This window comes from Phytophthora cinnamomi, assembly GCF_018691715.1.
Source record: "Phytophthora cinnamomi strain GKB4 chromosome Unknown Contig56, whole genome shotgun sequence".
Taxonomy (NCBI): Eukaryota; Oomycota; class Peronosporomycetes; order Peronosporales; family Peronosporaceae; genus Phytophthora; species Phytophthora cinnamomi.
In genome coordinates, this window is record NW_027150989.1 from 622949 (window position 1) to 648216 (window position 25268).

A 25268-nucleotide genomic window follows, 5' to 3' on the forward strand; every position below is an offset into this window, starting at 1 on the left:
GATGCAGTTGTCGTGCCATTCTTCGCTCTGGACTTGGGCTCTCACTGCGCTCACGATGGACTCTGGAAGTCGAAAGTTCTCGCATCGCGAGTCGCTGCGATCGTATGCGCTGCACTGCTCACCTCTGTGCACTTCATCGGTCTGTTGCATCAAAGCCCTCAACTGGTTCAAACGGCTGCATTAGCGTCATCTAATTCGTTATCCAATGCTTGTTGCCTTCGATTATCGCTCAGGGCTTGAGCATCATGATCAACTTCGACACCTTCGAGTCAACGGGCCATCGGACGAGTTCGCTCAATGTACTCGTTAACCTCGTCACCGTTTTTGGCATCGGTTTGGGCCTAACGCGGGCTGTGAGCACTTAGTGCGTCTGTATCTAGGAGTGCAGCCAAGCCCCGACGACTGCCCTCGAGGCATGTACCGCCCCACTGGCGCAGGCACTGCAATCGGCGAGTGCGAGTTTTGCTCGCGTGGCGTATACGGAGACAGCCCTGGACTTGTCACCAAGGCTTGCTCTGCACCGTGTCCGAAGGGGGCCTACAACGATAAGTTGGGCGCCAGGAGCGTCCTGGACTGCAAGTCATGCCCTGCTGGTATCTACGAGCCGACCACGGGCCTCACCAATAGCCAGTGCTTCGGACCCTGTCCGATCGGCAAGTACTCGATGACGGAGGGATTGCAATCTATGAGCGACTGCATCGACTGTCCGCCGTTCTACCGCGGTCCGCAGGGCTACCGAGGCAACGATATCACAATGAACAATGGCGGAGGCTACCCCTGTGACAACTACCTCTACGGCAAGACCATCACCAAAGGCCGAGATGCCAACAACTAACGTTACGCCTGGCTTACTGGATACCTCTCGGACATCAGACGGCCGACTAACGAAGGCGACAACGCCACGCCATGGTGACTCAAAGCAAAGCCTTTAGAGATCGAGCGAGACCGTCATTCTCAGCTTCAAGTCGCTGGATTAATCGCATGCCACGTCGGTTTAGCTTTAGTTCTGAACCCGTAGCTATAGCGTCCGCACATTCCAAGCAATGAATCCACCACCTCCACCTCCTCACCGCACTCTGCTTTTCTCCACCCGAGAGACACTGGGAATCCACATGAGATTGACCGTGAAACCAAAGCTGCAGCTCTCGTCTTCATCCGGGGTGATTCCCCTGGAGGAGTTGACGCTAGCGGAGACCGTGGAGCTGCTGACCCAAGAACTGCTCAAAAAGTTGCGTCGTCGATGCGAAGGACAGTATGCAGTGTTTGCTGGCGTGGTGGACCGCCTTCGGGTGCTGAGTAAGCTGTTGCTGGAGTATGGAGACCTCGATACGCTGGTGGAAGGCGACGAGGCCATCGTGAACCTGCTGCACCAGTTGAATCGGTCGCACTTGCTGCATCCACTAACTGATTCGCATCAACGCGAAAACTCGCACATACAAACTCTACTTGACGCTACAGCACGATCGCAACTTGCATTTGTCGCGCATGAACGCATCGACGACCTCATTCGAGTGTTTCTGCCTGAAGAAGAAGATGCGGATCCCGATTGGAGAGTTCAATGGCAAGAAGACTGCGAAGAGCGTTTCCAGCACTTTAACATGAGAGAGTTGATGCATGAAGTCGAGGGGATGCAACCCAGCGAGAGACACGGGATTTTGCTGAAGGTGCGGCAGTGTTTGGCCAGTTCCGATGGAAACTCAGGGGTAGACTTAGTCCAGAAAGTTTTGACGACGCTCGAAGCTCAAGAGCCCGAACCGGAGATAGAGAGACCGCAGTCTCAGCGATCTAGCATTGGGGGAGGGCCAGTGGAGGATACTTTAAGTTTGTGGCACACCGATCTGTTGCCCTGGCAGCCCCGAAAAAGACAACAAATACCTGTGAGAGCACTCCGAACGAAGGATCAGAAAGAATACATCCCAGCGCGTGAGATTGATTTCCATACGTCTTGGCTGTCGTGGCACGGGAAAGAAGATGCAAGTGATTCGTCCGTGAGTTCGCTGTTCATGGGGAGTTGGCTGGACACGACTGTGGCGATACAACTAGCTGGTACTGGGTCGAGTGACTTGAACGAGGGATTTAATGGTGAAGACGACGACGAATCTTTCGACCGTCAGGTGTGCACGTGGTTTCGGCTAGACCACCCAAATGTCCTGAAGTTATTCGGCGGATGCGACGACGCGCAACATGAGATCGATACATCTCGTTCACCGGTAGCGGTAAGGATGGAGAGCACTGGTCTTCGCTTCTTCGTGTGTGAGTACGCGCCGACTGGGACAGTTCGCCAATTGCTTAACCACCATCGACAACATGGTACTGGAACGTCATCTAGACTGCTCATAACGTGGACTAAACTCTATGAAGTTTCCCTGGGGCTCAAGTATCTCCACCAACGAGGCATCGTGCACGGCAGACTGCGGTGTCGTGAGATCCTGGTTGGAAATGATGGACAGGCGAAGCTTACGGTATTTGGAAACAAGTACAGCCCAAAGAATCCTATCGATGCCAAACGTAAGCGCAACCCGCTTCTGCGTTGGACAGCTCCGGAAAGACTTGGGATTGGGCCTGTGAGCAAGTCTAATGCTCCTCCGACCATGGAAGCTGATGTTTTTGCGCTTGGAATGTGCATTTTGGAGGCTATTACATTGCGAGCACCTTGGAAACCTCTCCCGGACTGCGATGTACGCGCCGCGATGACTTCGGGATCGACCTTACCACCCCGGCCTCAAGGTGGCTTTACTGATGAACAATGGCACTTGTTGAAGCAAATGTGCAGCTTGGACCCTCGTCGGAGACCAAAAGTTTCAGCCGTAGTACATCAGTTAGAGAGGTTCGTATCGAAGTGTGCCGCTGAGGTGGCTGCTACCAAAGGCAAGAAACAAAATTCTGGGGGAGAAAGAGTTCCATCCGGTCAAGACACTCAGTTATCCACTGAAATGGAAGACAGTTGTGGCGATGGAGTTAATGATACCACGATATCATTGCCGGTAGCAACACACGAGGAGAACGACATCGCAGACTTGCTAGGCGCCGTGCAATCGATGGTTGGTACCGTCAGTGAGTACAGCACGATGAACGAGCAGATGTGCGCTCGAATTCTCGACATCTACAGCAAACTGCGCGTAGCTGCATCACCTTGGAGTGGCGTTCTAGCGGATAACAGTGCCAAGCCTCGTCAATGGTGGATCCATGCTGCACAGCATCACATGCAAGCAGCTAGGAGAGATAAGGCGAAGAATAGCAAACCGTCACGAAAGGAACGATGGTGCTGGAGCTTGGACAGGGTAGTTCAGTGGTGTATTTGCGCGCAGTCCGAGCCACACGCGTCTAGCTCTCCTCCTACACTAACACAACTGCCACCAGTATCGACAAGTTCTTTCGACGAGCGAAGGCGAGCACTGCACCTACTCGAAAAGGTGTTGAAGGAATTTCATGACTCTCTTATGGTGGCAGCCCAAGAACCTGTAAACTCTCTTGCGATGCTTTGCGCCAGCCGCACACGGGTGGCACAGGAAGTCTATGAATTGCACACGACGCTAGATCGGTTGCTGGCTTCAACTCCAATACTGCACACCACACGAACAGCCGAGGTACATGAGTGGCAAGAAGCGTGGGAAGAACAGCGTCGACTACAGGTATGCGTTGCCACAAAGCGAGATAGTACCACAAAGGCGACAGAGAGTACTCAACCGTGCTGCCATGAACCCGATTCTCCGAGCCACCCGCCTGAAACACATAGTCTTCGTCGTTCGTCTTCCGTCGATTCAAAGTCAACTGCAACTTTTGCTCGAATATACCGGTGGAGTCGTCGAAGACGACTTACAACAACGCAAATTCCCACAGGCACCATGCTTGCAGCCGTTGGAAGTGCGTGGAATTTGCATCCTGTACCCGAAGCCAGTGGTGATCCGCTGCCCGAGTGGTTCATTCCGCCCGAAGAAGTTCTCTTTGACGCAAACCAGCCCTTCAGTCGTGGGTCCTTTGGTACAGTGCACAAAGGGAAGTGGTTGGACTCGAAAATTGTCGTCAAGAGCGTGATAGTAGAGCGTGATGTCACTGGGGAATCGTTCCGAGGCGAAGTTTCGATATGGTATTCGCTCAACCATCCACACATTGTGAACCTCTACGGTGCGTGCCACTTAGGTGGCAAACCATTCTTCGTGTGCGAGCATGCCAGCCTAGGGAATCTTAGCAGTTATCTGCGACGCCGTCGACCGGGCAAAGACAACGACAAAGTGGATATACCTGATGCCTGGCGCAAGCTTTACGAGGCTGCACTTGGCCTCCAGTATTTACACCAGCGCGGAATTGTTCACCAAGATCTGAAGTGTGACAACATCCTCGTGGGAAGTGATGGTCGCGCTAAACTGACTGACTTTGGTCTCAGCTCTAGTGTACTTCGGCGCAATCCACGGAGATCGACTGAAAAACACACCAAACCAATTGGTGCTGTGCGCTGGAAGGCTCCCGAGCTGCTGATTGCAGCGAAGGAAAACAATTCCAGAAATATTCCGTCAATGGAAGCGGACATTTTTGCATTCGGGATGTGTATCGTGCAGGCCGTGAGTGGCAAATTTCCGTGGGGTAAAGCTTTCCTTGACCCGGTCGTATCATACAAAGTCAGGCACGGCGAGCTACCAAAAATGCCTAAAGTATTTACGCCTTTGCAATGGAAGCTCGTAACACACCTGTGCGCGTTTGACCCACAACGACGGCCGTGTATTGGAACCGTCGTAAAAGCGCTTGGAGTTGTTGTCAGTGATGAAGCCTTGGAGTCCACTCTCTTTAACTAATTCGTCGTCCGCGGGTCAAAACTCAGTGGTGACTTGGTCCGGAAACGGCGCGTGTCTGCACGTGCCTTTTGTACTGTTCAACGAAGTCAAACGTGTATGAGGTTTCGGTATTGAATGGGACGATGATCCCTCTCTGTGCATTTGAAATTTACCAAATTCTACTAACTTCCCCTTTCCCCCGATTGCTTTCATCATTGATAACGTCCCTTGTAGTGATTGCAAAAACGTCTCCCTGGAATTTTACCGAAACCCGGATGTCGTGAATGTATTCGTACTGGTATTGATTAGTACGGTCCCCTAGGGCCTTAAGAAGCGGTGGCGAAAGCTCAAATTCGGTGCACAGTACTTATGCCTTCGGGACTGAAAACACCCTCTCCTTTACGATCTTCGCTGGGTGTTTGATGTATATATCATTCGGCATTTCACGACCCCAGACACAAGCCTCTCAGTCCTCGACGGATACGTGCGGCGACTCATGCGTCTACAGATCGTCCTACTCACAATCGTCGGTCTCATCGTAACCTGGAATTCCGTATCAGTAGCTTCGGAAGCGAACATCGACTCGTCCGATTCAGCTACTTCTGCTGGGTTGCTTCACGCTGGTATCAAGGGCTATCACGACACGAGAGGTTTGAGAGAGAACAAGGTCGTTGACAAGGGCGTCGAGTCGCCTGACAGTGAAGAAAGAGGAATCGCTGATGCCATTGAAAAAGCGCGTGTAGCTGGCCTGAAGGCCTTGATCCCTGCCTGGTACGCCGCTGGAAAAACACCTTTACAGGTGGCGAAGGACCTGGGCATCACTGGTGCGTATCCGATGCTTACCCACAAAAACTGGAAGGTTGCCAAGAGTTTCAAAAAGTTCTATGACAAGCACCACAAGAACTACCCTTATCTTGTTATTAAGCATCCTTTCAACCGATAAAGACGACATATTTTCATATTCGATGCCACCAAAACATTCTGGTTGACTACAGTGTAGAGATACCCATAAAGAAACCAGTGCCACATTCTATGGGTTTGAAATTCTGTCAGCTCACTGTCTGGTAAAGCACCACTACATGCAGTAGACTGATCAATGGAATATCCCGGGATAAATTAGCATCCTGTTTTCAGCAGCATACTCCTTAGATTCGTAATTGACAGACGCAGCGAGCTTAGCTATTCCTACGCTCGGCGACGTGATTGCAAAGATGCTACATGAAGCGGCAAGTGGCCGCGCCAGCTTTTTGAGAAGGCAATATCACAGGTAAAGTATTGCTTCTCTTGTACTCCATGACTCCAGATGTCACGTTTTTTAAAGAGGCGAACGAGATTCCAGGTTCGCTCAAGAAAAGCTACATACGCCATGATGAACCCGCTCGCTCGAGTGCGTGACTTCGATCTTCCAGACTTGCAGTTCGGGGAGTCTCACATTCTGGTGGTAACTTAACCACGAATTACGAAGAGGGATCGGGAGCGCAAAGTCCAGCACCCTCAACGTAAGCATGTGCGCATTGATTTAACTTGTTGCGAAAAGTACTCGGTCTAACGGTTGTATTTCGTGTTGCAATAGATCTGTCAGAATTTGTAACATGCGGATGCGTTCGAATCTTGTTGGATATGCTACCATGGAATTTGCTCGCGTCCTTCTTCTCCGCGGTGAAGAACTTGTGCTCGCCTAGGACCAGGTGAGGTTTGTAGATTTGCCGAAATGCGTCAGCTCCTCAAGGACGGGTTGTCACGCTCAGGCTCGAGGGATTGCGACGAAGCACTCAAAATCGACCTCAGCCTTAGGCTCGATTTCGGTTTCGCTTAGCCAGCACTACGACAAGTCTACCTCCGATCAATTCCATTCTTCTCTAGTGGACGATGGTACAGAAGGTAAAGAAGGAGGAGGGATATGCCGCATTTTGGCTCATTGAGCTTGATGTTGCCTGGACGCTCGCCAAAGTACAAAGCGCTCTGCTGACCAGAAGCAGGGGTCGAAAATGGAGCAGGAATCCTCCGCCGCGGACGCAGACGTCAGGAGGAAGCGTTGTGTACAGCAGTACTTGAGTATCGGATACGCTAAAGAAATTTGTGGTCAATTAAAATTTACAAGATGATTTTGCATGTCAAGCAATATTTTCGTGTGAGCTGTTGTTGGCACTTGCGTGGCGGTTGCATTTCTAGCGGTTGGTACTGATTTTTATTCCGGAGAAAAATAGCAGCTTGAGCCAGTCACGCTATCCGCCAGCACGAGGCAACTACAAACCTAGCTGAAAGGGATGAACGTCGACATTGGGATCGTCTTTCGGCGTGTTCTAGCAGCGAGTTGCATCGCTTTTCTGACTAGTGCGGTGTACTTGAGTGCGTACTACCTGTATTCAGACGGCGACGTCAAAATCTAAATTGTTTTTTTTTTTTATCTGCTGTACAGCAATTGAACAACGTGGAGAACTACACCCAGTGCAGCACTTACGAGTTGGTGGACAACTACCCCAGCAGATCGTTCCGAGTATGCTGAGCTTTTCTCGCACCGCTTTGGTTTGAATTGGTATTGCGACTAATGTTTTGTCTTGCAGTGCGGCTGTACCTAGGCGTGCAACCTGGCCCGGCCGACTGTCCTCGAGGAATGTATCGGCCGAGTGGGGCTGGGATCACAGTCGGTGAGTGCGAGTTTTGCCCGCGCGGCGTATATGGTGACAGCCCCGGTTTGGTGTCAAAGGACTGCACGGCCAAGTGTCCGAAGGGAACGTACAACGACAAACAGGGTGCCAAGAGCATTCTGGACTGCAAGCCGTGCCCTGCTGGCGTGTACGGGTCGTCGACAGGTCTCACGACCAGCCAGTGCTCCGGACCGTGTCCGAACGGCAAGTACTCGATGACGGAGGGTCTCCAACAGATGAGCGACTGCATGGACTGCCCAGCCAGCTATCGTGGTCCACAAGGTTATCGCGGCAACGATGTCACCATGGAGAACGGTGGGGGCTACCCGTGTGATCGATATCAGTACGGCAAGACCATCCTCAACGGGCGAGATGCAAACAATAACGCCTGGTTGTATGGATACCTCTCGAATCCTCGTAGGCCGACGAATGAGCAGATTAACGATAACACTACGCCATGGTGATATAATATTCACATTCCGGCAGCTACAGTAGAGTAGCGGTAAGAAATTCGATTCAATTCAATGCACGTAACTTCACTACGCAGGTAAAACGGAAGGTTACTCAGCGAATCGCCCGAGCTGCTCAACCACATATGCTAGCGAGACGCGTTTGTCCGGGTCGCATAGGCACATTTCTTGCACGAGACTCCAGGCTTGGATGTTCATCTCCTTTGGTTGTTGCAGTAGATTACTTCGCTTGATATCGCGGATATCACTCAGCGGTAGCCCTTGAAACGGATCCTTCCTCGTGGTCGCCTCAATAATCGTAAGGCCGAAGGAGTACACGTCTGACTTGAAGTGGGGGCTGTGATTAATTCCATCGTCATTCCCATCAGGCCCAATCCCGATGCATTCGGGCGCACTAAACTCCACTCGTGTGGTCGGGTGGAGGCTGTTGCTTGTGTCACCTTCCCGAATGTAAGACGCTCCGAATCCAAACAGCTTGACTTTGTCTTGGTCGGCCACTAGAAGCTTCGAGGCGCAAAGGTTCCCATGAACGACGTGCCTCGCGTGCAAGTACGATAGCCCCAACGCAGCTTGATGAAGCATACGCCACAACTCCTTTTCAGAAAAATATTCCCAGCATCGGTCAAGGCTCTGGCGACTGGCATACTCATAAACGAAGAATGGGGCGCCACTGTCTGACCCAACGCCGTAGAGTTGTGCGATGTGGGGATGTAGCAAAGAGCGCCAGACACCAAAGTGTTTATCAAACACTGGACTTGGGCTCGAAATGCGAAACTTCTTGACCGCCACTTGGACACCCTGCCATTTTCCTGCGAAGATCTGGGACTGACCTTTTTGATCGATGGCAGGTTTGATCAGTTCGCACTCATCCGCTGCAATCAGCCAGCTCGGAGGCGTTCGCACCACTTTCTTGTTAATTTTCTCACTGACGCTGACAATGTTGCGCAGCACCGGATCCAGCGGTCGAGACGTCTCAGGTGGAGCTTGATGAAGGTCTCGCTTCACGACCAGGAGGATGTCGTCGTTAGGATCGAACTGCTTGAGCGCTCTGTAGATCACCTTCTGCATGTCGTGTATCCCGCACAGTTGGTCCATCATTTTCGCGGAGTCTTGTTGGTACTGGACACGCCACTCCTCAGTCGCCACAGCATGCTTTACTGTCACGAGTTGAATGACGCTATTCAAGCGCTCATTGTAGACTTGAATCTCCTCGGAGAACTTGCCCGCGCGCATTACCCGCTTGATGAAGTTTTTATCGCTGGCGTAAGCGCTTACAGTGGCGTCGAAGTCTCGGACTAACGCAGTCAGCTGTGACCAGACTGAATCTTTTTTGAAGCTTTTGTGGGTCGACCTTGTCAAGTTCTTGGGCGAAAGCCTGGAGCCGCTCGTGCAGACTGGTGCAGAGCTCACTTCCCTCTCGCAGCTGCTCGTATTTGGTGTGGAGGCTTTGCAGGATCGTGACGACGAGTTGCAGCCCAGATCCGAGGCCTGGCACCACGAAGTCGACCAGATTGGCGGCCATGGTGGCGCTGGGTATGGAGAAAATTGCGGACTGTTGTCGATTAAAGGAGAGAGGAGAGGGGTGGTCTGCTGCTCAACGGTCCTCAAGGAGTCCAGTAACACGTAACCTGGACTGTTGTCCTCTAAAGGAGAGAAGGAAGGAGTGGAAGTCCATCCCAAGTCCATCTGGACTTGAGCTCAACGGTCATCAGTAGTTCTCGCGTACTGTTTGTCGAGAAGGAGTCCAGTAACAAGTATCCTGGTAGGCTATCTGCTGGTTTCCATTTTTTTTAATGCTTAAAAGCCACAGAGTACGATGTATAGCAGGCTGTATGGATGCTCTTTCACTGCAAATTCTCCACACTACCGCGCCCGCGTGAGCGAGGTGGTGATGTTACCGCTATCGTCCATACCAAAAGTCTGTATTTGGGAATACAGTAGTGCACGCAAGTTTAGCCATTATTTCTCCAGACTCATCAACCAGAACATGTACGTACATGCACAGGATTTTGTGTCGAATGATTGCTTACTGCTGATTGAACCCAGCACCCACAAGCTTTTCAACCCCTCTCTGCAGGACTTCATTCCCGTTTTACCCAAGAAAGTTAACAAGCACGCATTCCCCATGACTTCCGACGTCGTGTCGATCATGAACCGCCATACCGGCATGGTGCTGGAGCAGAGTCCAACTGATAACTCGATCCAAGCACTTGATTCGGGTTTAGATGACCCCACGCACCAATGGTATCGCATCCCAGTGGGCAGCGGATACTTTGCCTACAAGAATGTGGCCACAGGCAAACTTCTGGACCATTGGGACACCAAAGAAGGGCACGGGAACACCGTAGCCATGAGCGACGACCTGAAGGACCCCAACCACCACTGGTTCGAGACCAAACTGGGCGACATCTACATCGGCCTTCGAAACCGGACCAGCAGACTATTCATTGACCATTGGGGGTCAAGTGAGATCCGCACGAGTGGTGAGAACTGCAGCTACGTTGAGCGCCACTGGTGCCTGATCTGGCACCATTCTACCACCGACACTAGTGACAAAATAGTCACTTTGAAGAACTTCGAGTCGGGCCAATTCCTCGAGCACAAGAACGACTCGATTCGGGCTGTAGCTACGCGAGCCACATCCACGTCGCAGCACTGGCAGCGTCTTCCGACTGATGTCGACGGCTACTTTGCCTTCAGAAATGTTGCTACAGGGATGGTGTTGTCGCTGAGTCAGCAGGGCATTGAAGCGAATGACGACGACACCTCCAGTACTACCCACCAGTGGCGGGAGTGTGACGTTGGAAGAGGGTTAGTCGCTCTCCAGAATCGTACCTTTGTCTGCATGCTACGGCAGACTGCAGAAATGTCCATCTACGCGTCGAACATGAGAATTCAAGGCGGTAACGATCTCTGGAAGATCGAGCGCGCGATGCCTGTGGACCTACTAGAGAACAAACCCGATCAGGCCGACGTGATGAAACTTTTCCAGCTTCAAGAGGAATCAGGAAACAACGAGGACATACTTCTCCATGAAAACGTGCATGGAGAGGGCCCCGGGTGGGTTATCCGGCCGGAGGAGGTGGTTCGTCAGGAGGTTGCGTTCGCGACGGGCAGCTTTGGGTCCGTTTATCGTGCGAAATGGTCGAACACTGACGTGGTCGTGAAGGAGATCAAAGCCGCCACTGGGATGGAGAAGAAGCGATTCCTCAAGGAGGTAAAACTATGGTCGGAGCTGCACCACGACAACATTGTGCCGTTCTACGGTGCCAGTCTTTCCCAGGACAATTTGTTCATCGTGTCCAAGCTGGCGGAAAACGGGACTCTGAACAGCTACCTCAAGTCTGTGAAAGGCGTGGCGTGGAGGATGATGTTCCAGGTCGCTGCAGGGCTCCAGTATCTGCACGACCACAAGATCATCCACGGAGACCTGAAAGGCAACAACATTGTTGTGAGCACGGACGGCACAGCGATGCTGACGGATTTCGGGTTCAGCTTTCTTGACAACGGATCCTGCTCCATTATAACGAGGAGGGACCAATTGGGGGCGCTCCAATGGCGCGCGCCAGAGTTTGTGTTGAACACTGCCGAGAGACCGACGTATGCATCGGACGTTTACTCTCTGGGCATGTGCATCGTTGCTGCAGTTAACGGCACGGAATACCCGTGGGGGGGCAATTTCGACTCGACTGCCGTGCGTGGCTGCCTTCGTAATCGGGGCGTCCGCTTTGAGAAACCGGCCGTCATGACGACAGCCCAATGGCACCTTGTGAAGCAAATGATCGCTTACGAGACTTGCGATCGTCCGGTACTGAAGACCGTGCTGGAAGAACTGGAAAAATTCGCGTTTGATGAGGAATACGACGAGAAAGCTCAATCGAACGAGGAGAATGAAAACAATGCGAACACAAGCTGTGACGACGAGAGTTTCTCGGCCGTGTTTGACAAAGAATCGAAAGTGCCAGCAAAAGGGGTGATGGGGATCGTGGAGAAGAGCTGGTTGTGGCTATCATCCATGACAAAGCCTTGATCGGCGAAGTCGATCCCGACAGGAATTTGTCGAGTCACTCGACAATTTCGACTCGAGTGAAACAGTAAATTTAGGTGAATCAGCATAAAACAACAACTTTTTTTTCCGTCGAGTGCGACCAGCTCGTGGATTGGCTATGAGGCAAGGCACTGTAGCACCGTGTAGCTGGTGGTGATAATGTCCCCTCGACAATGACTCCTCTTTAGGCACACAAAGCTAGGTTGCGTTTTCGAGAAACCTACCACGTGTGAACAGCCCATCATTGAACAGAACGCCCAGACTTCCCATATCTGAATCAGGTGGGGTGAAAGAAGGCACAGCATGGTCTTGTAGATCTTCGCTTAATGGGCCGCATTGTGCTTATTGCGAGCTTCGATCATCGGTTAGCGAGTCAGCAATGTGTTGGCTACAGAGGTACTAGTTTTCTTGGGTTTCGAAACGATCAACTCCACACTTTTCCCCAATGGCTCGTCATCACTTATCCCGAAAAATTGCTTTCACCACCCCTTTGGCGCTAGGTTGAGCACATCGGAAATGCGTCCACATTCGTACGCTGCAGGATTGAGACTCACAGACGCTTTACTCGCAAAATCTTCAAGCAAATCCTCCGTGTACGCTGTTGCACAGACTACCAGCAAGATGGTAGCACTGTCAGCTGCTTCGGTCAGCTCGTCTAACTTTGACATAACTTTTTTTTTCAAATGTCAGGCATTCCCTGTGAATGCTGGCGTCGCTAACGGATGTTATGTCGTTCTTTGTTGTATGCCCCACAATCAGCACCCCGATTTTGGGAACGCGTTTCTCTCCGAGTTTGCTCTGCTCACTGTCGTAGTACTTCATTCGTAAAATCGTCAGGGGTCGACTCAGGTTCCAGAGATTTTAGCCAAGTCGCATGCTTGTCCTTCAGGTAGTCTAGCTTACGTTGGATTTCTCTCAACAACGTCGGCCAATCAGTATGATGCGTTGATTCCGAGTTCTGGCTTGTTGTGCTTGTACAATTTTCTCGATTTGAACAACACCACCATCATCGTCAATCTTTTTTTTTCAGTTATGAATCATGACTGAAGATTCGCATGGGAAACGTGCTGGTGCGCTTGGGGTCTCGCTCAGCCAATGATCGTTTTCCGAACACCATTTTCTGGAAAAGCAACTGGCCAACATGTTGCACAAATTGGAATGCGAAAGTAATGGATACCACATTGATTCAAATACTTCTTTCGAAAAGAAATCCTGGATAGTAAGGAACAAATAGAAGTATGAATCTTCAGAATGCGTCCTAAATCCGTGACACTGCTTTCATGGTTGTCCCTTCAGCACAAGTTGTCGGGAGGGGTAACTTCACTTTCAGAAATGAACTCTCTCGGCGTAGGTTTTGCTGTGTGGTGGGTGTTTACAGATATGGTGATGGCAGCTTGGTACGGCTCAATTTACTTTTATGAAGACATCGAATTTCGCGGGGCCCTTTACCCTCTCGACATCTCCGAATCGCAGAAGTGCTTCAACATGCACTGCTTCGACGACAAGATTTCGTCTGTCAAGTGGGTCGGATTGCCTACAGCAGGTCAAATTAACGGCAAATCTCACATCGCGTTTTACACAAGCAAGGACTGCGCCGGGCCCCATATCCATCTGCCGACGGACGCGTTCATCAATGGCAAGAGGAATAACTTCCCAACCGACTTGCGACAGTATGCGATAAACGATAAAATCTCGTCCTTCATGGTCTGGGAGACGAGTGAGAAGGCCACAAACGGTATCACGATGACGTGTAAGTGGTAGACTACGACCGTGTTCAGCTTGCCAGCGTAGTAGGTGGCGAAAAATCAAATTCCGTGCTGTTGTAGGGATTTTGAATTCTATTAAATGCGGACAACACTCACTACTTCGAGCATTTAGAAGGACCAAGTTATAGTGGGTGGCGTAATTGACTTATAGCGGGTTTCACACATTTCTAGACCTTAAATGGTATGTTCAAGATTTCAGTGTCTTATCTGTCATTTTCCAGTTCTAATCGAGCTGTGTAGACCAACCCCGCAGTTCGAATGAGTAGTTTACTATCAAGAGTGACAGTCGCTGGGGTTATTCTTCTCGCTAGCTGCGTCGCTGCAGAGACTAAGGGCAGCGTGTACTTCTACACGGACGTCAATTTCGGCGGCACTCTATTTCCCGTGGACATCTCCCAGTCCAACAAGTGCTACAGCTTGTGCGAGTTCAAGGACGCGTCTTCAGTGAAATGGCTCGGTCGCTTCCCCACGTCAGGCTGCACCGACGGCAAGGCGCAGATCGCCTTCTACACGGAGAAAACGTGCGTCGGGCCGCACATCCACTTCCCCATCGACTTGAACCACAACATCGTCACCAATTCCACCGTCACCGACCTCCGCCAATTCGAGATCGACAACGCCATCTCCTCCTTCATGATCTGGGAAACCAGCGAGAACGCCCAGCACGGCGCCCAAACCAAGTGTCCATGGACAACCTGACCCATGTCCACACGGGACCAAAGACTAACGACCAAAGACCAAAAGACTAACCCCCAAAGACTAAATCCCAAAAGACTATAATTTGCTCCTCTCCAAAATTATACGTCTCCCCAAATAAAAAAAAAGCACAGCCTCAAAAATTTAGTCTTTTAGTCATTGGCTGCAGTCGCATTTCGCAATAATGGACTTCCAGAACCGCGTGGGGTCCAAGCCCGGGTCGGGGGGCGTGGCGTCCGAGTCGCAGAGCAATGTGGACCGGCGCGAGCGGCTGCGCAAGCTGGCGCTGGAGACGGTGGACCTGGCCAAGGACCCGTACTTCATGAAGAACCACCTGGGCTCCTACGAGTGCAAGCTCTGCCTCACGCTGCACAACAACGAGGGCAACTACCTGGCGCACACGCAGGGCAAGCGCCACCAGACGAACCTGGCGCGTCGCGCGGCCAAAGAGGCGGCGGACGCCGCGCACTCCACAGCGGCCGCCAACCTTCAGGCGGCTCGAGCTGCCGCCGCCGCCGCTGCCGCCCGCCCGCGGGCGCTGAAGATCGGACTGCCAGGCTACAAGGTGACCAAGCAGCGCGACCCGGACTCGGGCGCGCGCATCCTGCTGTTCCAGGTGGCGTACCCGGAGATCGCGGCGCAGCTGCAGCCGCGGCACCGCTTCATGTCGGCCTTCGAGCAGAAGGTGGAGGCGCCGGACAAGAAGTGGCAGTACCTGCTGTTCGCCTGCGAGCCGTACGAGACGGTGGCGTTCAAGATCCCGAACGACGACGTCGACAGGAGCGACGGCAAGTTCTTCAGCAACTGGGACAAGGACGGCAAGACCTTCACGCTGCAGCTCACGTTCGCGGCGGGGGACGCCAGTAAGAGCCAGCCGGCGCCTCCGCCGCCGAGGCCGCAGCTACGGTATCTCTAGAGCTACTGGGCTCGCTGGGATCTGGGATCTCTACTCTACATTTCTCTCTCTCTCTCTCTACTTGCAATGCTATACGGTACCTAGTGCTTATGTGTTTGAGGTGATGTGTTGTTTTGTTTTGTTTTGTGTTGGTTGTTGATTTTGTTGTAGAGGTTCGAGACGACCAGGTACAGTATCTGCTGGTGAGGGCGGAGACTCTCGTGGACGCCGGTGCCCGTCTACTTACAAGAGATCGAATACATGCATGCGCTCCTTGTGGTCCTCGCGCGTTGGTGGGTTGGGTTGGGTTGGGTTGGCTTCCGCCTACATGGCCGGGAACTCGAGCAGGAACTCCTTGCTGATGTCGGCCAGCTCGTCCACCACCTCGACCAGGCCGCGGTAGAAGCCCGTCTCGTGGAACTTGACGTCGTACTGCTTGCAGAGCGACTTGACGAGCGGGTTGACCTTCTGCAGGTTGTGGCGCGGCATCATGGGGAACAAGTGGTGCTCGATCTGGTAGTTGAGGCCGCCGCAGAACCAGTCCATGAAGAAGCCCGGCGTGATGTTGCGCGTGGTGGTGACCTGCAGCTTCCAGAAGTCGGGCTTCTCGTCGCGCTCGTACACCGACATGCCGTTGTGGCCGACGCTGAAGACGGCGGCCAGGAAGCCGCCGCACGACATCTGCGAGAGCATGAAGAAGGCCAGCCCCTGGGCGACAGACATGCCCGTGAGCACGGGCAGCAGCACGTTCCAGAGGTAGTGCAGGAGCAGGCCGGCCTTCTCCAGGTTCGGGAGGTCCACGGGGTCGTACTTGCCGAAGGCGAAGCCCTTGAACACGTAGTAGTAGCTCTGCAGCAGCCAGCTGAAGCGGGCGAAGAGCAGCAGCGGGAAGTAGATGACGGCCTGGTGGCTCACGAAGAACGGGCCCCACGCGGACTCGTAGGCGCGCGAGGCCATGTGCTTGCTCCAGGCCAGCAGGGGCATGGTGTCGATGTCCGGGTCGCCCAGGTACTTGGTCTTGGCGTCGCCGATGAGGTTGGGCACGGCGTGGTGGAAGTTGTGCTTGTTCTTCCACCACTGCACGCTGAAGCCCATCCAGACGTCGCCGATGACGACGCCCATGACGTTGCCCACGAGGTGGTTCTCCCACACCTGGTGGTGCAGCACGTCGTGCGCGAGCCAGCCCGACTGCTGCCAGAAGAGGCCCATGACGCAGGCCGCGAGCATGTACATGGGCCAGCTGTCGAAGTGGTAGCAGATCGCCACGGAGGCCATCCAGAGGCCGAAGGTGCTGAGGATCTTCCACGCGTAGTACACGAGCGACGCGTCGTAGAGACCCATGCCCTTGATCTTGATGCGCAGGCGGCGGTAGGCGCCGATGAACTCGTCCGTCTTGGCCTTCTGCGCCTTCTGCTCGGCCGAGAGCTCCGTGACGGCGCCCGGGGCCGTGCTCTCGTCCACGTCGCCGATGTAGAACTGCTCCAGCAGCTTCCAGGAGCTCGTCGGGTGGCACACGGTGAAGATGTCGGTGGCGTCCTCGCCCGCCTGCGAGAGCATGACCATGCCGCCCGGGTGCGAGTCCCACTTGGAGATGTCGTAGACCTTGTGGTGGATCACGATCCACGCGTTGGCGTACGTCGAGTGCTGCTGCACCTCCTGCCACGAGATGAGGCGCTTGGTCTTGGCGCCGTCCACCATGGTTGCTACTTGTAGTGTATAGTGTACACCTGAGACTGTGGACGTGCGGCTGCGCTGGAAAGTCGGGGACTGAAGCTGTGGCGGAGCGGGCGCGCATAGTGGACGCAAGTCATTTCGCGCCTGTACCATCGCGGTACCATTGGTCACAGCGGGTCCTCTGATTAGTTTTAGCCATGCGGCATGGACGGGACGTTGTGTGGAGGACACCAGCCGACCGGCCAATCAGAGCGCGGGATCGTGACGTCATGACGTGCCAGAGGTGATGCAGTGAGTGATTCTTCTCGTAATTCAGTGGATTGCGGCGAGAGATAACGAGACAGTGCGCGTAACGGACACCCGTTCTCCAGCTACTTTATGCTAGTCGAGCCTTGGGCTTGCCAGCGCTAGTGCCTGGCTGGTAGCGCCTGCAGCATAGTCTATCCAAATAGACTAAGTGGCGGTGCTCTGGACTTCCATTTCGTTGCCTGCAGACCGGCAGAATCCGCGGGTGTTGGCGCTGTCTGCAAAGATGGGCGGCGCGGGCGCGGTCTCTGTTCCCGAATGGCTACGGTGCCGCCACGCACGCAGCTCGCAACGACAGCCGTAGATTCCTCGCGCCGGCAAAGACGGCGGACACTGCCGCAGGATAAGCATTCAACGTGGATGGCAACGCTGTCCGACCAGGATGATGTTTGCTCGCGTCCACGGACTTGCATACAAGTATCGAAGTGCATCGGCAGGAAGTCGAAATGAGATCGACTGTTTACTGCCCCTCCTTCCCGTTTCCTCGATGCTTCTTCCTTGTCCCGTTTTGCGGTGGCGTTGTTTTGGTTAGAGCCGCTTTCTACCACACCGGTGCTATCTGGGCGAGCTGCACGGCGAGTTCCAGGTATTTTGCCACCCACCAATTTGTCGCCAGGGAACGCTTCCGTGCTGCTTCCCTGACATACGCAGCTCCTCAAAACCCGTTCCTAGTTTCCGTCACGAGCCAACGCGATGGCTGAACTTCGGGAATCGGCAAGCTGTACGGATGGCGCTGAAGTTCGCTTCCGACCAGTTCAGTTTTATATGTAGTGCTGCAGGTTGAAATGTCTTGTGTACGACGAGTTCGTACTACTTGGCTGTCTATTCGTTGTTTGTCTTTAGCTGGTCTGCTGCTGTGTGGTTGCATACAATAGATACACGAAGCAACTACAGAGCGGGCTCTGGTTAGGGGGTATGCGCTGCTCGCGGTCACGGTTGGGACGACGCAGGCGGCTGGAACTGTGCTTGCGAGGCCACTGCGGATGAGGTGGCGACGTTCGGTGGCGACGGCGCACCCAGCGACGCCGGCATTGGGATGGGTGTCTCGGTGTCGATAAGCATGTCGGAGGAGCTGAGCATGGCGGGGTCTGCAGTGAGTGCCGACAGTACAGCAGTGCTGTTCGCGGCCGACGCAACAGGCGCCATTGGGGCACCCGCCCCGAGCGCATTCGTGTTGTTGATAGCGTTCGTGTTGCTCAGCAAACGGGCGATCATCGCCACCTTCTGGGACTCGGAGCAATCCGTGCGGTTCAGGATCGACTGGATCTTGTTTTTTATCTCGGGCATGCGGTCCAACACATGCAGCAACGTGGATGTAGTCACAGGCATTGGACCATTCCGCGGTGGTTCGTTGCCACCTGCCACAGGAACGGAACCTGCGCCACCCATATTCATTGGGGTGCCAGCGCCTAGCCCGTTCGCATCCAAACCCTGCACCAGTTTTCCGCCCCAGCCTGCTGCTGCCGAGCCTCCTGTAGCCTGAGGTGGAGCGCCCGACGACGCAGCCCCTGCCACCGTGGGAGGTAAAGCCGATGATGCCATCACGCCTACCGTGCTCATTTCGCTCGTGAGGCTTGCAGCATGTGAGCGCCGAGGCATCGAACTGCTCACCGACGCGCCAAATCCAGAGCCAGCACCTAGCATGACATCGGCACTAGCTGAAAGTGGGGATCCGTCACGCCCAACAGACGCTACGGCTGCCGCAGCTTGCACGGCCACTACGGCGGCTTCCTTGCTGCGCTTGATCACTTCGTCTGGACCGAGCACCGCAGTTGGCAGAAGCGAAATCATATCCGTGTGCGACTTGTGCGGTGGTGGGACCACTACAGAAGTCGCTTTCGCAGCTGCCGTAACCGGAGAAGCGGAAGACTTGGTGGCGTTAGCTTTAGTTGGTGTCGTCGTCACAGTGGCTGGGGGTTGAGGTGGGGCTGCAGCCGCTGTAAGTGACGCTTTCGTCCCCAAATCTGCCGAGTCTGCTGTCGCGATAGCCGTCGTTGTAGCTGGTGTCGGGGCTGCACCAGTAGTTCCACCAGTTCCGACCGGGATGGGGATTGGAGGCGGCGATGTTTTGTGCTTCATACACTGAATAATAGCATCGAACGAAGTTTTGATCGACTTCAAATCGTCCAGCCCACCACCTTGAGTTGTCGTAGAGCCCTTCTTGCTAGCAGCATCGACTGCAGACTGCTTCTTTCTATGCGCAAGCGTCATCTCCACCAAACTGGGTGCGCTCACAATAGATGGTGGTGGCAACCCGGGGAGCGAAAGACGTAGCGGGAAGCTGAGGAGCAATTCACTGTGAGGCAGCCCAATACGAGCGTCCAGCACGATAGGTGTAAGCTGAGCGGCCGCAACAGAGGCGGCCGCCGCTGCACGCTGTGCTTTTAGTGAGGTACCAGACTTGCTGTCTTTTGATGTGGCAGCTGTGACACCTGACGCCGTCGCCGACGTGGTGAGGCTACCGGATATAATCTTGCCGTAACGATCGTAACACTGACGAGGCGATCGCTTCTTGCACACAAAGCGAGACACCGCCGTCGCCGAGTTAAATACTTGGGCAATAAGGGTCCAATTGGCGCCGTAGAGATCGAACAACTTTCTGAGGACAATGTCGTCATGCACACTCCAGGCATCGCGCCCAGACTCGGATGATGACATGCTGCTTTTCCGAGCTCGCCCAGTAGCATTTTTCGACTTCTTGGAACCCTTCTGGGAGCCTGTCTTGGAATGACCAGCCTCCCCGTGAGCTCCTACTCCTGATCCAGCCCCCGCCGCACCACTCCCTAGTGCTGCCGCTGATGCACCTGCTCCACTAGACGCCGTACCGGATGAAGAGGCAGTAGAAGATGCCGCTGTCCCAGTACCTACGCCAGCGCCAAGAATACCGCTAAGTAGTGCGGGGTCATCCCACTCGGCTGAGTCAAGCGCATCAAGGTTCGTATCACCCCAAAAGTCGTCATCAGCAAACTCCGACACGTCTGGCACCGGGATACCCTCCAGGTCCACACGCTGCTCTTTTTGAGGCCCAGTCTTAAGGCCACCAAGTTGGGATTCGAGCTTACGCTTCACGCCAGCAGAAGCTGCCGTAGAACTTGCCGAACTGGAACCAGGCATCCCAGCGCGTGTGGCGCCCATGGCAATAGAGTTTGCCCGCTGCTTTTTGCTGGATTTGAGCTTGGATAGGTCTCCATGTTGCCCAACACCATGCTCCACCTTCGACTTTCCCGGTTGAGGTTGTGGTGGTGGTGGTGCCGGCACACGATAAGATACACAAAATGTCATCTGATTGTCCATCGTCGGGCCTGCCTCTGATGACAGGCGCGCAGTTGACGTAGCTTCTGGCAGTGGGGGCTGTGGAGGTTTGTACACGTCGAAATGGGTCTCCATACCTTCCATACGCATTTGCATGAAAAGATTTTCGAGCGCACTTTCATCCGCCACTCCATGAGTACGCCCAGACTCCATTTGGTAAAAGAGCTGTGAACTTGCATCACCGTCTTGCCACTGGCGATTTACCTCCAACGCTGCCATCCCCTCAAATGAACGTTGATCAGACTGGAAGAATGCATTGCTGTCATTCCAAGAAACGCCACCTTCGTCTTCCAAACTGTCCACATCTCTTTCGACAGTCTTGCCCTCATCCTGCTGCTGTTGCTTCTTGTCAGTTACACCATGAACATAATTAACTGCGTACCATTCCACAGGGGTAAGTTCGTCTGTGTTGGCCAGCAAAAGATGTTCCTCTGCATCAAGGTCCACATTATGCACCACAAGTGGCATTTCCAGTTCGCTTGGTCCCCCACAATACCTTTCATCCTTTTCAACCTGCTGAGCCACACTTGAAAGGGAAGCTATCGTCCCAGTAGTTGATAAGCCGTTTCCACCGCTGCTGGTAGCAGTCGAAGACCACCAGCTGGGCTTTTCAATTGTCATACTCAGTACCATGTCAGAAGGTACTGCGAGGAGTTCATGTGGGTTCATCTCGCCGAAAACCTTTTCAGTGAGCGAAGCTCCCACACGTAATAACGACGCTTCGATGGTATTTTCGCAGTGTAATCGATAGACAGGGAGCGTATCCGCGCCTCCCACCGCCATTTTAGCCCAACTAGCACGCAGTTTTGCGTCACACGTAGCATTCCAATCACTATCCACGACAATGATCGCCTCACCGCCAAACACGGACGCAGCCCATTTACCATTGGACATGGATAACCGAGTAGAGACGAGGGCCACACGAACCACTGGGCGGTCCGCAAAATGACAAAGGGCGCGGCGTTGCATACCAACGGATCCGGTCACGCGCACAAAACTAATATCGAGCAGAGACAGGAACAGTTCCAAAATGGGAAACATGGCGTTGAACTGGCAATATATCACCACCTTCTTGCCTTCCTGGACTGCCAGCCGTCGCAACAGTGGTTCCAATGACTCCAACTTTGCTGAACAGCTAGTCAACAATCTCAAATCTGCGTGCCCCAGCTTGTCCATGTCATTCACGATATCGACGCAGTTACAGATCTCGCGTAGGCGCAGTAACAGCTGCAACCAGACGCTTAGACGTTCTTCACGTCCACCGGAATTATCGAGAGTTGCCCCAAATCCACTCAGAGCATTACGGTACTGCGTCTTTTGTGACGCACTTGGTTGGCAGCTCACACTGATCTCTTCGATTTTGCCTAGTTGCGGCTCCACCTCACTACGGACCCGCCGCAAGCTTAAGCAAGATAGAGCAAGGAACAATGCGCTCATGAACTGAGACGTGTCCTCCTGTTGAGAAGTGGCCTTCCACAACGACGCACGTACACTGGACGATTTACCATATAACTGCATCACCTCCGCCACTGATGTTCGTTCCACCTGTAATTGTTGCACTGGCCACGCCTCCACTCGGTGCTGGGTAGTTTCTGATCCATCGCTGGATGGAGCCTCGCGAACCAGAAACTCAGCATACTGCAGGCGTAGTGCAGTGTTTTTCCAATTCTCAATCGATTGACCGTTGCTCAAGACCCGCCGTTGCTGTTGTCGAAGCTGCTGCAACGCGGTCACACACGATGGATCATCAAAATGCCCACCGTGTTCGTTCTCCACTACAACCATCTGCCAATGACTGAATTCCACAAAAGCTTCCCGGTCTTCTGCAAATGCATTCACAGGGCACAGCACGCAATACAGAGGCTCAGCACGCTCATCGTCGTCCAAATTGTCGTCGTCATCGTCATTGGGCGGTGCTATAAGAAAATCGTCTTCATTCTTGTTCGCGTAGGCTCGAGGTTTTATCTTCCACTCACGCTGCAGTTGTTTTCTATAAGAAATGGAGCTACCAACACCATCATAAAGCTGAATGCGCCGGTCCGGATGCCATATCCGAAGATAATACCGCCACTTGTGTAGCTCCTCTTCTGAAACAATTATCAGGTGTGGACCTATCAACGTGCCGGCACTTAACCTTTCTGTTGTAGATGTGTTCGAGTCCTCTTCATGAGACTGCAAATGCTGCTTTTGAGAACTCACGACCTCTATCAAGCTGAGAAACGCAACAATTGTAGCTGCCTTACCCATGCCAAGCTGGTCATTCAGAAATACGTTGAGCCCACTGGAGTATAACTCCAGCATCCATCGTAGAGCAAGAAGCTGAAAGGCTGCCAAAATAATGGTAGGGCCCCCCTTCGCTTGTAAGGCTGTACACCGCGCTTGCAGATCTCGGAAGGCGGCCTCGCGTAATGATAAAGCTGCTGACTTGTCAACAACAGCACTGTCTGTCAACGAACAACTCATAGCACTACGAGCTCGCTTCCCCGCAGTCACAATATATGTCATGTGATTTTTTGCAGCCTTGAGCACTGTATCAGTCTTGGTATCTCCCTTTCCAGAGGCGACATCGATCGTGTGATATTTCAGGGACAAAATATCGTTGGTGTCACCTGCCCGTCCCTCTTCACTTTCACCGCGATTGCCATCGTCCTCTGAAGGGGAATCCACTAACATCGGATCGTCTGTATCACGCTGACCTGAAGATTCTGTACCTGCAGCCTCAAATCGTACTCTTGATCTTGCAGCGATCCGTTCCATCGTTCTCCAGAATGCCGAAATCTGCAATGCAACTCCGCGAGCCATTTGTCGATTTTCTTGCTCCTGGCGAACATTGTCAGCATTCTGTGCAACAATTACATCGGCTGCCAATCGACGCTGCACGACACGCTTCCAATTACGTTCCTGCGCAAAATCTGTCGCCATCCACTTCATCTCTTCAAGCAAAAAGTCCCAATGAGATTTGCCACGCGCTGGTGTTGGCAATCGCGGCAACTGGCGCTTCCGCGTTACCGAAACACTGCGCTGATTTACTTCACGGCGAAGGCGCACAGACTCGCGCAACCTCCGCTCAAACTCTGCGTTTGCTAAGTCCGCCGAGACCGAAGAACTTCGAGGCGTGATAGCAGGCCGCTTGAGTCCTGTCGCCCCATTGCAAGCACTATGGCCAGCAGATCCAGGTGTTGTCGAAGCCTGGAGAGCTGACTGCTGCTGGAGAAGGAGAGCCTCTCGATCTGAAGCCTCTTCTTCTCGCCGTTTCTGCATTAAATATTTGGTTGGGGGCACTGAAGTCCGCACAACCCGGTACGGAGTCCCTGGCGGCAAAGTCTCCTGCTCGCCCGTTGCATCCACTGCCATCGCAGACTGCTCGTCCTTCCCTTCGCTGCTAGGATCCGCCTCCTCCTTCTCCTGTCGCCGGGTTTTTGCCTTACTCCTCTTCGCCTTTTTCACGGGGGCGCCGTCCTTTTCATCCAGAGCAGCACTCTCGTCCGTCTCGGCCTCTGCGATCCGCCGCTTCTTCAAGACGACCTCGTCCTCCGACGTCTTGACAGGAGACGGCTTCTCCACCGGCTCAACGGCTGCAGCAGCGCTGGCAGCTTCGGTTTCCACCGGAGAGTCCACCACCACCGGAACGGCTCCGCTCTCCACGTCATCTGCTGGCCTGGGCTCGTTAATTTCAGCTTCAACTTCAACTTCTGCTTGAGCCTCCGCGTCCGCATCAGCCTCCTGCACCGTCTCCTGCTCCGCTACGCTATTATCCTGTTGCTGCTGCGCCTGTTCCTCCTTGCTGGCCGCTCGCGCCGCCTCCCGCTCGTCCACCAGTTGCCTGCGCGTTAATAACAGCACATAACGGTTAGTAACCCAACGTCGTGGCAAGGAGATACATGTACATGTACAAGCTGCAGCAGCACATACCGCAAGAGCGATTCTTTATATTCTACAAGTTTCTCGCGGATGGAGCTTAGGATGACGGCGCTGCCGTCGCTGTCCGACGCCATCGCGGGTTCCTAACTGCAGCAGTTCGTAACACATAACCGATACAATAACACAACTTATCAGCGACCATCACTCCTGGCTGCAGCTCCAGGCGCCGCCCTACGTGCTGCGTGCTCTCCCCCCGCAATGCGGCGCTACTGCATCTGCGCGCAGCCACAGCCACACACACACACAAGGCGTCAGCTCGGTCCGTCGCAGCCGCCGTCTGCCCCCAGCAAGAAGCCGCCCCGAAGGGTCGGGGCCGAAAACTAGTGCGGAATCGCCGAAAACGCGCCGATCCGGGCGCTTCCTGGGGCTCAATCGACAGAGGAGACGCCGCTCGTTCCAACGCAGCCCCTCCCCCGCCGCTGCGGGCCCGGGAAGCGCCCCAAATCGCGCGCCGAAGTGGCCGGAGGCGTAGCGAAGCCCCCAGGGCGAGTCTGGGCACGGGCGGCACGCGCTTCGAGGGGGCAGACGCAGGCGAACAACATGGAGCGGAGCGCGAGGCAGGGAGACTTACCGGCCTGTGGCGTAGTGACACCGCGACGTCGCCGTTGCGCGAGCTCAGGGGCGACTCCTTTTCCCGTTCTCTCGGAGCCCCCCGCCCCGTCGCGAATTTCTCCCCCCTTTTGAAAATATGCGGTAGCGGAGGTCTCGATGCTGTTGTGGCGTCGTTACGGGGTTTCGGCGAATGAGGAGATGGCTACAGTCC

At 53.9% G+C, this 25268-nt stretch overlaps 8 protein-coding genes across 9 annotated transcripts; 5 read left to right on the forward strand and 3 right to left on the reverse strand.

The window, feature by feature from the left end:
- Positions 1-415: 415 nt before the first annotated feature.
- IUM83_14854 (Insulin-like growth factor binding protein, N-terminal) lies at positions 416-835 on the forward strand (the record flags this gene model as incomplete). Its single annotated transcript, XM_067939628.1, has 1 exon — positions 416-835. One exon carries the CDS (start codon positions 416-418, stop codon positions 833-835), a length of 420 nt encoding a protein of 139 aa, XP_067788009.1.
- A 6201-nt stretch (positions 836-7036) lies between these two features.
- Positions 7037-7881, forward strand: IUM83_14855 (Insulin-like growth factor binding protein, N-terminal; the record flags this gene model as incomplete). Its single annotated transcript, XM_067939629.1, has 3 exons — positions 7037-7118; positions 7189-7266; positions 7334-7881. The coding sequence occupies 3 exons, from the start codon at positions 7037-7039 to the stop codon at positions 7879-7881; spliced, it is 708 nt and encodes a 235-aa protein (XP_067787971.1).
- Positions 7882-7977: 96 nt separating this feature from the next.
- Positions 7978-9120, reverse strand: IUM83_14856 (Serine/threonine protein Kinase; the record flags this gene model as incomplete). The annotated part of the gene is made up of 1 exon (XM_067939630.1): positions 7978-9120. The coding sequence occupies one exon, from the start codon at positions 9118-9120 to the stop codon at positions 7978-7980; it is 1143 nt and encodes a 380-aa protein (XP_067787972.1).
- An 892-nt stretch (positions 9121-10012) lies between these two features.
- IUM83_14857 (TKL protein kinase) lies at positions 10013-11917 on the forward strand (the record flags this gene model as incomplete). Its single annotated transcript, XM_067939631.1, has 1 exon — positions 10013-11917. The coding sequence occupies one exon, from the start codon at positions 10013-10015 to the stop codon at positions 11915-11917; it is 1905 nt and encodes a 634-aa protein (XP_067787973.1).
- A 1503-nt stretch (positions 11918-13420) lies between these two features.
- IUM83_14858 (uncharacterized protein) lies at positions 13421-14400 on the forward strand (the record flags this gene model as incomplete). 2 transcript variants are annotated; one of them, XM_067939632.1, is made up of 2 exons in its annotated part: positions 13421-13652; positions 14027-14400. In XM_067939632.1, 2 exons carry the CDS (start codon positions 13421-13423, stop codon positions 14398-14400), a joined length of 606 nt encoding a protein of 201 aa, XP_067787990.1. The 2 variants fall into 2 exon arrangements, with proteins under 2 accessions (XP_067787990.1, XP_067787989.1); XM_067939633.1 differs by lacking the exon at positions 13421-13652 and having other exon boundaries at positions 13960-14400.
- A 181-nt stretch (positions 14401-14581) lies between these two features.
- On the forward strand, positions 14582-15313 carry IUM83_14859 (Splicing factor 3A subunit; the record flags this gene model as incomplete). Its single annotated transcript, XM_067939634.1, has 1 exon — positions 14582-15313. The coding sequence occupies one exon, from the start codon at positions 14582-14584 to the stop codon at positions 15311-15313; it is 732 nt and encodes a 243-aa protein (XP_067787991.1).
- A 303-nt stretch (positions 15314-15616) lies between these two features.
- On the reverse strand, positions 15617-16990 carry IUM83_14860 (delta-6 desaturase; the record flags this gene model as incomplete). The annotated part of the gene is made up of 1 exon (XM_067939635.1): positions 15617-16990. The coding sequence occupies one exon, from the start codon at positions 16988-16990 to the stop codon at positions 15617-15619; it is 1374 nt and encodes a 457-aa protein (XP_067787910.1).
- Positions 16991-18202: 1212 nt separating this feature from the next.
- IUM83_14861 (e1a-binding protein p400-like) lies at positions 18203-24579 on the reverse strand (the record flags this gene model as incomplete). Its single annotated transcript, XM_067939636.1, has 3 exons — positions 18203-19765; positions 23879-24407; positions 24497-24579. 3 exons carry the CDS (start codon positions 24577-24579, stop codon positions 18203-18205), a joined length of 2175 nt encoding a protein of 724 aa, XP_067787864.1.
- Positions 24580-25268: the final 689 nt, after the last annotated feature.